Source organism: Crocuta crocuta, unplaced genomic scaffold, assembly GCF_008692635.1.
Source record: "Crocuta crocuta isolate KB4526 unplaced genomic scaffold, BGI_CrCroc_1.0 scaffold262, whole genome shotgun sequence".
Classification (NCBI taxonomy): domain Eukaryota; kingdom Metazoa; phylum Chordata; class Mammalia; order Carnivora; family Hyaenidae; genus Crocuta; species Crocuta crocuta.
The window spans coordinates 6,251,018-6,263,017 of record NW_027528869.1 but is presented as its reverse complement, the minus strand read 5'-3'; the positions used below and the strand labels follow the sequence as shown (position 1 = coordinate 6,263,017).

The 12,000-nt window shown below is 42.6% G+C and overlaps 1 protein-coding gene and 1 non-coding gene across 2 annotated transcripts; both read right to left on the bottom strand.

Annotated features, from left to right (window-relative positions):
- Positions 1-484: 484 nt before the first annotated feature.
- On the bottom strand, positions 485-586 carry LOC144225291 (U6 spliceosomal RNA). Its single transcript, XR_013333262.1, has one exon. It is a non-coding gene; the product is annotated as a U6 spliceosomal RNA (small nuclear RNA).
- Positions 587-1,418: 832 nt separating this feature from the next.
- Positions 1,419-2,348, bottom strand: LOC144225236 (taste receptor type 2 member 7-like). Its single transcript, XM_077756408.1, has one exon. The coding sequence runs from the start codon at positions 2,346-2,348 to the stop codon at positions 1,419-1,421; it is 930 nt and encodes a 309-aa protein (XP_077612534.1).
- Positions 2,349-12,000: the final 9,652 nt, after the last annotated feature.

Sequence of the window (12,000 nt, the reverse complement as noted above, 5' to 3'; positions counted from 1 at the left end):
TACATCTCAACAACAACAAAAAATTAGTTTCACCATATTCATTTTCCTACGATGTGTTCTATAGGCCTTTAAAATAACATATTTAAAAAAAAATAAACCCATTTTTTCTCATATGCCAATGGGAAGTCAAATAGCAAACTTAAATCTTGTTGCTTAAAAACTAAAACATCTATGAGAGAGAAAGGTGAAATAAACAAAGTAACGTTTTATTTGCTGGAAAGAAAAAAGCAAGCAACTTCTGTCAAAACATGAGATGCTTGATAACCCAGTATTAATGAGTAATACTTGATACCGAAACTGGCATTATACCTGGGGAATGAGAAAAATGTAAAACTATTTTGCATTGTTAAGTGTTTTCTGTATTTTGTGTGTGTGTGCAAAATAACCTCTATAGTACCCTAGAATTTCAGCCTTGTATTTTGGGGGGTAAGAGGCACCAGATTCTTTTGTTTGAATAAATGATACAAATGAAAGAACTTAAAAAAAAAATATGGAATGCTTCGTGAATGTGTGCGTCAACTTTGGCAGGGGCTGTGCTGATCTCTGTCTCATTCCAGTTTCTAGTATAGGTGCTGCCCAAGTGAACATACCTTGTATTTTCTAAGGTTTGTGTTTTTCTCTCTTATTCATTTACTTATTTGAAACCACCTTTGGCATATTTTTTAAAAATTTGTTTTATTTATTTTTGAGAGACACAGCGTGAGTGGAGGAGGGGCAGAGAGTGAGGGAGACACAGAATCCGTAGCAGGCTCCAGGCTCTTTGCTGTCGGCACAGACTCCGACGTGGGGCTCCAACCCACAGACCATGAGATCAGGACCTGAGCTGAAGTCAGACCACTGAGCTTTAACCACTGAGCCACCCAGGGACCCCCAACTTTGGCATATGTTTAAGAAATAGTAGGGTTCTCATGGGCTCTCCAAATGGACTTCTGGGCATGTATTGTGGGTGCATTGCCAAAAATTCGTCATACCAGTTCATTTTATGTTCATTCTTTCCTAAACACAACTTTAAGTCAAGGTTAGCCATCAGCCACAGGTAATAAGGTTTTAGAATTTCCAAATATTTATTTCATCAATTCTGGGAGTTTTCGGTCTCTGAGACTTGCTACACTTAATTTTGTACAGTTGAAATCTAGCCACAAGTAGATTTCTGTCTTCCCAAGTCTGTTCTTGTATCTCAGCAAATTCCCATTGTCTTGGGGATATATTCTAATTTTACTACTAATTACATGACTTTTCTGATGAAAACACAGCAAAATCTTTTTCTTTTAACTTATTCCAGGCAGATATTTTCAGTAAGATTCAATGACTATGTCTCAGAACAGAATAAAGGAAGTGGAGAGAAAGGAAAGAAATGTACATGGAGTTCTACACATTATCTTCACTCTTGACAAAATCGCAATCATTTCTGGCACATTTTATGGGTGTGTGGGTTTCCTTAGATTCATGCACTTCAGCTTCTTCAGGACACAGAGAGAAGCCTGTTTCAATTTGCTGTTCCAGAAAATCAGAAGAAATGTATGGCCAGATGGATATAAAAATACTAATGTGTTAGCCAACATTTTTGCCACCCAACTGTCTAGGATGATGTACGTCAAGTTCATCATAATACTGCTCAAATAGTACATGAAGAAGAAGAGTAGGAATGAAATCATAGACTTCATGGCTCTCACATGAACCTTTGTGATAGGATCCCCACCTGCGCCCTTCATCTGTCTGGTGTGAATCCATAAGGAAAAGATCAAAAGGACAAAGGAAGTCAGACACACTCCAAAGGGGATGAGGAACATTATGTTCTGGAGCATATGAGACATAAAGAGCTCATATGCTCTCCCTGTGAAACTCAATGTCCGATTTCTTCCAGTGTTTACCTGGGTTTTGGTCAGGTTCCTAGACACTGTATCCTGCAGAGGCAGGGACAAGCAGAAAGAGAAGGCCGCTCCCAGTACAATAATGAGAAGCACTTTGTGAATTCGCCATTTCATCCAGAGGAAAATGCGGTTGGAAAAGTTGGCTATCTTGAGGAAATAGAAGACACAGAGGCAGGTGGTACAGGTTGTGCAGAAATAATTGGATCCTGTCCAGAGGATTTCAAAATGTATCCACTGATTATGATTGTACCATATTTCCTCACAAATTATATCTAAGCCTATGCCTAAAATGATTATACACAACAGAACCATTCTGGAAAGGGCTAAGCAGGTAATAATAAAGTCAATTACGAAGAACTTCCAGTTCCTGATCCAATCGATACAGTTAACCAATATAATGAATCCATTTCCCAAAATCCCCATTAGGAATTCTCCAGCAAACAGCATCATAAATACGCTCTTCAGTAGGCTTGCCATGCCTGCTGATACGCAAGCTCCCTCTTTGGGACTTCTCTGATTCGTGAATTAAGTGTTACAGACTTATGGATGCAAAGCTCTAATGTTCAATAAGTTTCTTTTTCCTGTACTTTGATATCCACTGGCAAAGAGAAGATTGTCTCCAGGAGGCTCCCAAAGTCTTAGTCGCCTTAGGAAAACCACCTTTATTTTTCTTGATGGGGAAAATCTGTTGCAAAATGGCCACCAGGACTAAAACAACACCTGCCCCTGATTAATGAGGAATGCGGAAGTAACTGCCTATAAATCGTCCCTTCTGCAAACGCCCTGCCCTGGGCTCCGACCTCTGGAGAATCATCTCCTTGAGCCCCCTACCCACCTCTCCGGTGTAAAATAAACCTCCTCCCTTCCGAGATCTCTGAGTGCCACTTGGTTCCGCCGGTTCAGACCAGATTCTGTAACACTCTCAAGATCTGGGCTAGTGATTTTTCCAGGCAAATAGCATACGACCCATTGCTTGTAATTTGTATGCAAAGCTATTCATTAGGATTTGAATCCTAGTTTGTGAAAACACAAACTAGAGATTGCTTTTTACATATTTTTTTACAACGTCCTTTTTCGTTTTAAGATTCAGACATTTTTGATCCATTCGCCTTCGTTATGAGCTAGCAACCTGAAAACCCAATCTAAGACATATGGTGACTCGGTCTGGGTGCTCTGAGAAGCCAGCAAATTACCAGGGGAAATGCCCCAGTGAGAAACGAAGGAGTGAGCGGGAGAAGACTAGGGAAGCTGTTCTCAGACACGTAAGCCTGAGTTCTGTGGAAGGAGAAGGAAGGACAGGAGGTAGGTCTTAGGTAGCAGTGCTATCTAAGAGAGTTTCAAGACAGTCAGTGGGAGTTTGCAACTCCATGGTGCCCATCAGAGGTGGCCTGAGTCTCCCAAGGGGGGTCCTGCTATTGACTCTCTGCCCAGCTCAGTCATTGGCTGGGAACCGCTCAGAGAAGGGCTTGGGATGAGCACAGGGAGGCGAGCCTGCCAGCTGTTGGGGAAATAAAGTCAAAAGCAAAATCTCCTGCCAACACAGAAAACCTCTCCACAAGGGAAGTAGAGAAAGAAAACACTTTGATTATTGAATCAAGCATTAAATCAGAATCTGATGCACCTCCCGGGCAATTTACAGAAACAGAAAGAAATCTCACCCTTTTATATAATGCAGACAGATACAATCCGTTACATACATGTTCTCAAGGTAAACAATAACTAGTCCTCCAGTGAGGTGACTGGACAGCACTATTTAATACAGGTGGTTTGTCCTAAATTTACCTGGTGTTGGGTTGACCATCTGTGTTAGTTAATTGGCTTCATACAAAGGAAAAAACACATTCAGGTATTTATGACAGGAGGCAGTTTTGCTTCCTGGAGTCAGGCACCAGCTGAAATTAGGCTCCCGTCCTCTCCTAGAAACCGGGAAGTAGACGTCCTTGTTTTTAATAGGGAGAATTAAGCCTCTTGTTTTTAATTTGTATTTGCCCTTACATAGCCAGTTAGGCTCCCCTGAATCAGGGATCTTCGAGGCACCTCTTCCCAACCACCACATGCAGCAATTATCTTAAATTGTAGTCAGAGTTTATCTTCACCTACTCACCTCACCAATACATAGTATGTATAAAGTACTCAAAGTCGGTGTAAACACAGAAAATCTGCTGTCTGAAGTTACAGGATCTCTCGGAGTCTAGGGCAGTGGTGAGACATGGCTGCAAACTCTTTAACCCTCTTCTTTTACTGAGATCTGGGGTCTTCAGCTCCTCTTCTTGACGCTGAGTGGGCTTATGACTGCTGCACTCAATATATAGAGCAAATGATATTACGGAATTCTCAGGCTATCCTTAAGAAATCATGCGACTTTCGCTTTAATCACTAGAACATTTTCTCTTAGTGTCCCGAGTGCTCTGTCAGAAGTTTGACAAATCAGAGACCAGTATGCTGGAAGGAAACCAACCCACATAAGAGGCCGCAGGTAGGCAAGCTGGTTCGACATTCAAACTGAGCTCGGGCTTTCAATCAGCCCACTTCAGTGATAGGTCTAAGAGAAAAGAATCTGCTTGGTGATTCCAGCCTCTTCCATTTGAGTCATGCTCCGTTGCCTGAGTAGCCTGAGGTTGAAGCCCCAGACATTTTGGAGCAGAGACTGGAGGTCCTGATGTGCCCTGTCTAGACTCCTGACTCATGTGATCTGGGAGCATAATAATTGTTTTGTACCACTCAATTTTGGATACGTTAAAGAGCAATCGATGTCCAGAACAAAGTGACTAGCATCTAGATAGAAAAAGCCGCCTATTATTCCAGCTGCCCATCTATCTCCTTCCCCCAATACAAAGAGCATAACTTTTGTTATACAAAATTACAATTTAAAAAAAATAGACAAAGGGTTTGAACAGACATTTCTACAAGGAAGACATACAAATGATCAAAAGCACACGAATAAATACTAGACATTATTTGTCATCAGGGAAATGCAAATTCAAGCCATAATGACTAAAATTCAAAAGTCAAATAATAGGGATGCCTTGGTGGCTCAGTCGGTTAAGTGTCTGACTTCGGCTCAGGTCATGATCTCAGGGTTTGTGGATTCGTGTCCCACGTCGGGCTCTGTGCTGACAGCCCAGCGCCTGAAGTCTGCTTTGGATTCTGTTTCCCTCTCTGGCGCCTCCCCCACTCATGCTCTGTCTCTCTCTGTCTCAAAAATAAACATTAAAAAAAAATTTTTTTAAGTTAAATAATAGCAAGTGCTGGCCAGAATGTGGAGATATGAGAACCTCATATATTACTATTGAGAATATAAAATAGTCTTGCTGTTTTGGAAAACAGTCTAGCAGTTCTTCAAGAGATTAAACACAGAGTTACCATGACCCAACAATCCCATACCTAGCTATAAACCCATGAGAGAGAAAATACATGTTCACGCAAAAACTTGTGTATGAATTAAAAAAGTTTTTTTTCATGTTTACTTGTTTATTTTCGATAGAGACGTAGCATGAGCAGGGGAGGGGCAGACAGAGAGGGAGAGAATCCCAACAGGCTCTGCACTGTCAGCACAGAGCCTGAAGCAGGACTTGGACCCATGAACCTTGAGATTATGACCTTCGCTGAGAACTAGAGTAGGATGCTCAACCAACTGAGCCACCCAGGTGCCCCTATTTTTTCAATTTCAGCTTTATTGGGGTATAATTGACAAATAATATTGTAAAATATTTAAGTTGTACATCATGGTGATTTTATATACATATATATTGCGAGAGAATTTCTCCAATCTAATTAATGAACATATCTACCATCTCACATACTTGTATTGTTTGGGCTTTTTCATGAAAACATTTAAGTTCCACTCATTCAGCCCATTTCAATGATACAATACAGTGTTATCAACTATAGTTACCATGGTTTCCATCAGATCCCCAGAACTTACCCATCTTATAGCTGGAAGTTCATGCAGTGTTTGTCTTTTGCTGTCTGGCTTATTTCACTTAGCATAATGCCCTCAAGGTCCATCCATGCAAATGCCAAGACTTCCTTCTTTTTTATGGCTAAATAGTATTCCATTGTTTGTATACTCCCCCAAAGTTGGCCACTGCCTTACAGTTGACCTGAAAATTGACCACCATCCCAGAGCCACCCATGGTTCCAGAGTCGACCACCACCCTAGGTCAACCAGTGCCCATTAGTGCACCATGTTTTCAGAATCAACCTCCACTCCAGAACTGGCCGCCATCCTTTAGTCGACCAGTGCCCCAGAGTTGGCCACTGTCCCGGAGTCAACTACCACCCCAGAACCAACCACATCTCCAGATTCAACCACCATCTGGATGGTTGACCATTGCCCCTACAGCTACCACTTCTTTAGAATCCACTACTGCCCCCGAGTTAACCATTACCTCAGAGCCAACCACAGCCCCACAGTCAAACACTGCCCCAGAATCAACTGTCATCCCAGAGTTGACCTGTGCTCCAGAATTGACTATCGTCAGTCACCCAGTGCCCCAGGGACAACCAGCACCCTGAGTCAACTATTGCCCTAGATTCAACCACTGCCCCAGAGCCCATCACCACCCTAAAGTCAGCCACTGCCCTAGAGTTGACCACTACTCCATAACCAACCACAGCTCCAGAGTCACCCACTGCCCTTCAGTCCACCACTGCCTCAGAATTGACCACCACCTCAGGGCCGACCACAGCTCTAGAGTAGACCACTGCTCCAGAGTCAATTACTGCCCCAGAGGTGACCTGTGCCCCAGAGGTGACCACCACCCTAAAGCAGACCACAGTACCAGAGTCAACCCTGGTTCTAGAGTCAACCACTGCCACAGACCCAACCACAGCTCTGGTGTTGATCCTGGCACTGGAATCGACCACCACCTCTGAGTCAATCCCTGTTCATCAGCCGATCAGTGCCTCAGAATTGGCCACAGTCCATGAGTCAACCATTGCCCCTGAGTCCACTACTTCTCTAGAGCTGACCACTGCCCCAGTCGATCATTTCTCTGGAGATGATCACTTCTCTAACATCAACCATTCTAAGGTCAACCTCTGTCTTCAGTTGACTCCTCTTCTTCAGCCAACTAATTACAGTGGACTATCACCTATGATTTGACCACTTCTTCAGATATGACCACTGTCCTACAGTGGTCAACCACAGCCCCAGAGTCCACCAGTACCTGTGAGTGGACCACTTCTCTAGAGCTGACCATTGCCTCAGAATTAACCAGTACCACTGAGTTGACCAATATCCTTGAATTCAACACTACCCCTAGGTTGACACAACCTCAGAGTTGATTAGTGCCAAGGAGTCAACCACTGCCCTAGAGTTTATCACAGCCCCGGAGTCAACCACTCTCCCAGATTTGGCCGCTTCCCTTGATTTGACCACTGTGCTAGAGTCAGCCAGTGCCTTAGAGTTGACCACTGACCCTTACTCCATCGGTAATGTAGAATTGACCACCGATGTATATTTTGAGAACACGCAGGTCTTTGGCAGGAGAGAGTTTTGGTTTCAGAGGAGGGCTGGGCATGAGTTGGTGGTCTCTCCACATCTTGCTGTTTTCTGAGAGAAAGCTGTTTTCCTCCATTATGCTTGATTCCCCAGTGTAAGTTTACTATCACACTTGTCTTCCATTTTGTTTTCTTAGCATCATCTACTCACGTGGAGTCAAACACAGATTTGAGAAAGAAGCTACTGAAGGCACAGGTAAGGATTTCTGATTTCAAAAATGCAGACATTTCTCCCTCTTTCCCTCGTTTATAGCATAGAAATGTCCTATGGTAACTTATTCATTTGGGGTTACTTTTGTTACCTTTTTCTTGGGGGTGGAGTAAACTTTGCCAAATATGCTTTGAAACTTGAGGAAAATGGAAGCATTTTCCCAGAATGTTAGGAGACAGAACCCTAGCAGAATGCCAACATAGCTCCATCCCTGAGGTCTGCCCCTACATGATCTCCAGGACCAGCCTTGATGTCTCCAAGAAGCCAATGGATGTGGCGGCTTGAAGGCTTCTAGTTCATTACAATTTAATTCTCACAGGGAACTTTTTGAGTGAAGATTATGTTTAGTGTAAATCTTATTTGGATTTAGACTGAACAGAAGAAAAAGGGACTTAAAAATGTCATGAATCAAGCAGTGGTCATATCTCTGCCCATCCCACTCTCAAGCCTCCATCTTTTCTCACCTTTCCATTTGCCACTTAGCCAAGGAGTGATAAAGTTTCAATGGCTTCTACCCCCACACATAAACCCCAATAGTTTGAGGGATGTCTTGAATTTTTTTTTTTTTTTTGCTAAAAAGATTGGGCATTACCTACAAAAGCATTTTTGTACGATATGATTCTTATGTCTACAAATAATAGCTAACATTTATTGAGATCTATTGTTTTCCAGCCCTGCTCTGAGTGTATTAGGGTATCACGGGTGGGATTAAAGGAATCTATAAATTGTATTGTAGTGGAGGCTGTAGAACCTATTTAAGAAAGTGTTGGTTTTCTGGCTCTCAAATTTTGCTGTCATTTTTTCCCTTGCAGGACATATCTCCCTTGCAAAATGGTTCTCTGTCTCATTATCTGCTGTGTTCCAAATGGTTAAAAATTACCTATGTCTTCCATCCTCCTAACAACCTACTGGCTGTCACAAAACCTCTTATGTTTGACTATAAGAGCAAGAAGCATCCTCATGCACAGATCCATCTACTTATTTCTGCTAATATCCTGGACCTCACCTCTTTCCAAAGTGCCTAACAGGAGATGTTTTATGACTGTGGCAATTGTCCATATACTGAGATACTTTGATTTCTAATAAGAAGATAAAATTCATGGATGTTTTAACCTTTAAATTAAGAAACATCCTCTCTTATTTTCAGCAAATGGCCCTTGTTTTTCAGTCAGAAGAGCCCATGACTAGAGGTAAGGCCAAACAGCGCTGTCTTTTTTGCCTATTCTTGGTCTTTGAGGGATGTTTTTCTTGGGAGGCTCTCCAGGACAGACTCAGGAAGTAGGACTCTGGTAGGTACTCTGCCTCTGTCTACACCCTTCTCACTCATGTTTGCTCAGCTTCTGGGGGAGAAGAGGAAACAGGTTCTTACACGTGAAGTTATGACAGGTTCATGTGCTGCTCTCAGGGACTTGTGTGAGTGGAGATCTATCTCCCCTTTAACCAGATTGTCCTCATGGAGCGCATCTGGGTTCCCTTTCTAACAGTAGGATTTCAGGCACGGCGGAGGGCCTTGGCAGTTGGGAGAAGGAAGGCTTGGGGGCCGCAGACTTAGTGGAGCCCTCCGTTTACTGGGGCTACTTGACGCTGTTAGCTGAACGCCAGACACACTGTGAGTGATCCTACCTGAAGTGATTAAAACCATTTCTTATTTGCAGATGAGCCCACCACCTCTGTGGAAAGCACCGAGTCCATCTCAGTATCTTTTTGTAAATTCTTCTCTCTTGCCCTGATTCCTTATCAAGGTTTGATACCACTTTCAGTGCTGACTTTCATACGCTGGGGAAGGAGTCCAAACTGACAACTTCCCAGATGCTGAGAGTAGTTATTAAAGTTCCCATGGAGCTCAAAGGCAACCTCTGTCCTCCCTGATATTTATCTTGCAAATCTAACTGTCTGGCTGTTCAGCAACCAAATAGGAAGGAATAACATAAACAAGTCCTCTCTCTCGAGTTTTCCAAGATTCCATTTCCCTGTCTATCTAGGATATGGATTCCAGGTCAGTACATGGAGTCTTTTTAAAAGAAGAGCTTGAAGAAAAGGCATCAGAGGGGCACCTGGGTGGCTCAGTTGGTTAAGTGTCTGACTTCAGCTCAGGTAATGATCTCATGGCCCATGGGTTTGAGTCCCGAATCAAGCTCTGCACTGGTGACGAGGAGCCTGCTTGACTCCCTTTATTCTCTCCTGTCTCTCTCTGCCCCTTCCCCACTTATGCTCTCTCTCTCTCTCAAAGTAAATAAATAAACTTAAAAAAAAGATAAGGCATCAGATTTTCAAATTCATGAACATATAATTCAGTTAAAAATGGTAAGGCTTCAGAGTTCTGAATCAGGAGGTCCCAGCTTTACTAAGTGACCTTACTTTTGGCTTTTTTGGAAGCCTGTAAGATGGTCTCTTCGTGAAGTAAAATGGCTACCTGGACAGTGTATAAATATATGACTTGCACTAGGAGAGGGAGGGAGAATAAGGAGTTTACACTTTTTTTTAATGCTTATTTTTGAGAGAGAAAGAGACACAGAGCATGAGTGGGAGAAGGGCAGAGCGAGAGGGAGACACAAAATCCCAAGCAGGCTCCAAGCTCTGAGCTGTCAGCACAGAGCCCAACGAGGGGCTCAAACTCACGAACCACAAGATCATGATCTGAGCCAAAGTCTGATGTTTAACCAACTGAGCTGCCCAGGTGCCCCAGGAGTTTACAATTTAAAGAAATGAAGCCACATATTCAAGGTCACAATGGTAAATGGAATATGTGGGACTAATCTTTTGAGAACTAGATAACTCCCATTTCTTTCTATCTTTCTTTCTTTCTTCCTTCCTTTTTTCTTCCTTCCTTTCTTTTTCTTTTCTTTCTTTCTTTTTTTTTTTTAGAAAATAAAGCAAATGCTCGATTAGCTATGGCCACCACCCTGCTATATAATACTATTTTATTATTAAAAATTTTTTATGTTTATTTTTGAGAGAGAGAAAGACAGAGTGTGAATGGTGGAGAGGGAGGGAGAGAGAGGGAGACACAGAATCTGAAGCAGACTCCAGGCTCTGAGCTGTCAGCACAGAGCCCAATGTGGGGATTGAACTCACAAACTGTGAGATCGTGGCCTGAGCCTAAACTGGCCACTCAACTGACTGAGCCACACAGGCATCCCCATAATACTTCTTAAGAAGATTCTGAGCTTCAGAAGAAGCCTCTCACTACACAACAGAGGATTGCATAAGCATGCAAAACTGGTGAAACGTAAGTTGGCATTCCCAGCCCAGTAGAAGCCTCCCACTACATGATAGAGTAATCCTAGAAACCTGGTTTAACATGGGATGGTGTTCCTCTTCCAGGAAAACAGCAAGGCATTGATCCTAGGCTGGGTGGAGGGAATTGGCAGAGTTGGTGGGGAAGAAGGGGCAGACGGAGGGGGGCGGGATTTTTTAACCATTTCTTGCTTAATATGAGTTCAATAAATATTCATTTGAGTTGAAGGTTGAGAGTGTATTTTATTTCACGAGGGAACAGATTACTTAGTTGCCTTGGATTAGCACCAATAGTAGTTTTATTTCCTTCAGGTAGACATTTTATAACCAGGCTCCAAATTTTGACAGCCCATGGGAAAGCATCAAGTGAACCTGTGGGCAGTATATTTTTATATTCCTACTACGGCAAATCACTACGAATGTAGTAGCTTAAAACAAAACATATTTGTTATCATGCAGGTCCATAGTTCAGAAGTCAAAAATACGTCTAAAACTGAGGAATCAGCAGGGCTATGTTCCTTTCTAGGAGCTCTGAGGAAGACTCCATTTTGGAGGGTTTGCTTTGTGCTGTTTTGCCTTTTCCAGTGTCTAGAGGTTGCCCACATTTTTGGGCTCATGGTTCCCTTCCATCTTCACCGAAATGGCTGTTGAAGTCTTCCTCACATCATGTCACTTGGACACTGACTCCTCCGCCTCCCTTTTCCACATTTAAGGATCCTGGTGATTAATTGGTCCCAGGATAATCTCTCTATTTTCAATTTAATTGCTCCACAAACTTAATTTTCCTTTGCCTTGTAATTCAACATGTTTTTCAGGTGCCAGGAATTAGGAAGTGGGCATCTTTGGGAAGACATTTCCTTCCCACCACAGACAAGATGGGAAATCTACTCCTCTCAACTTTGTTTCAGTGGGGGGTAGAGATGGTTACCCATGCTGTGGTAATGTTTCAACTAGATGTTTGCAAAAGGATATGGATGAGTTTATGTAAAATTAGTTGGTATTGCATATGTTTGTACCTTGCAGTATGTATATGCAATAGTATAAATGACAAACTAAAAGAACAGGAACTTATTTTGAAGGGCTGTGCATTTAGAAACAAGAACGAGGAATCTCTGGAAGTTGCATCCAGACTTTGGAATGGGAAGATGTGAATTCTAGTTCTGGCTCTATCACTTA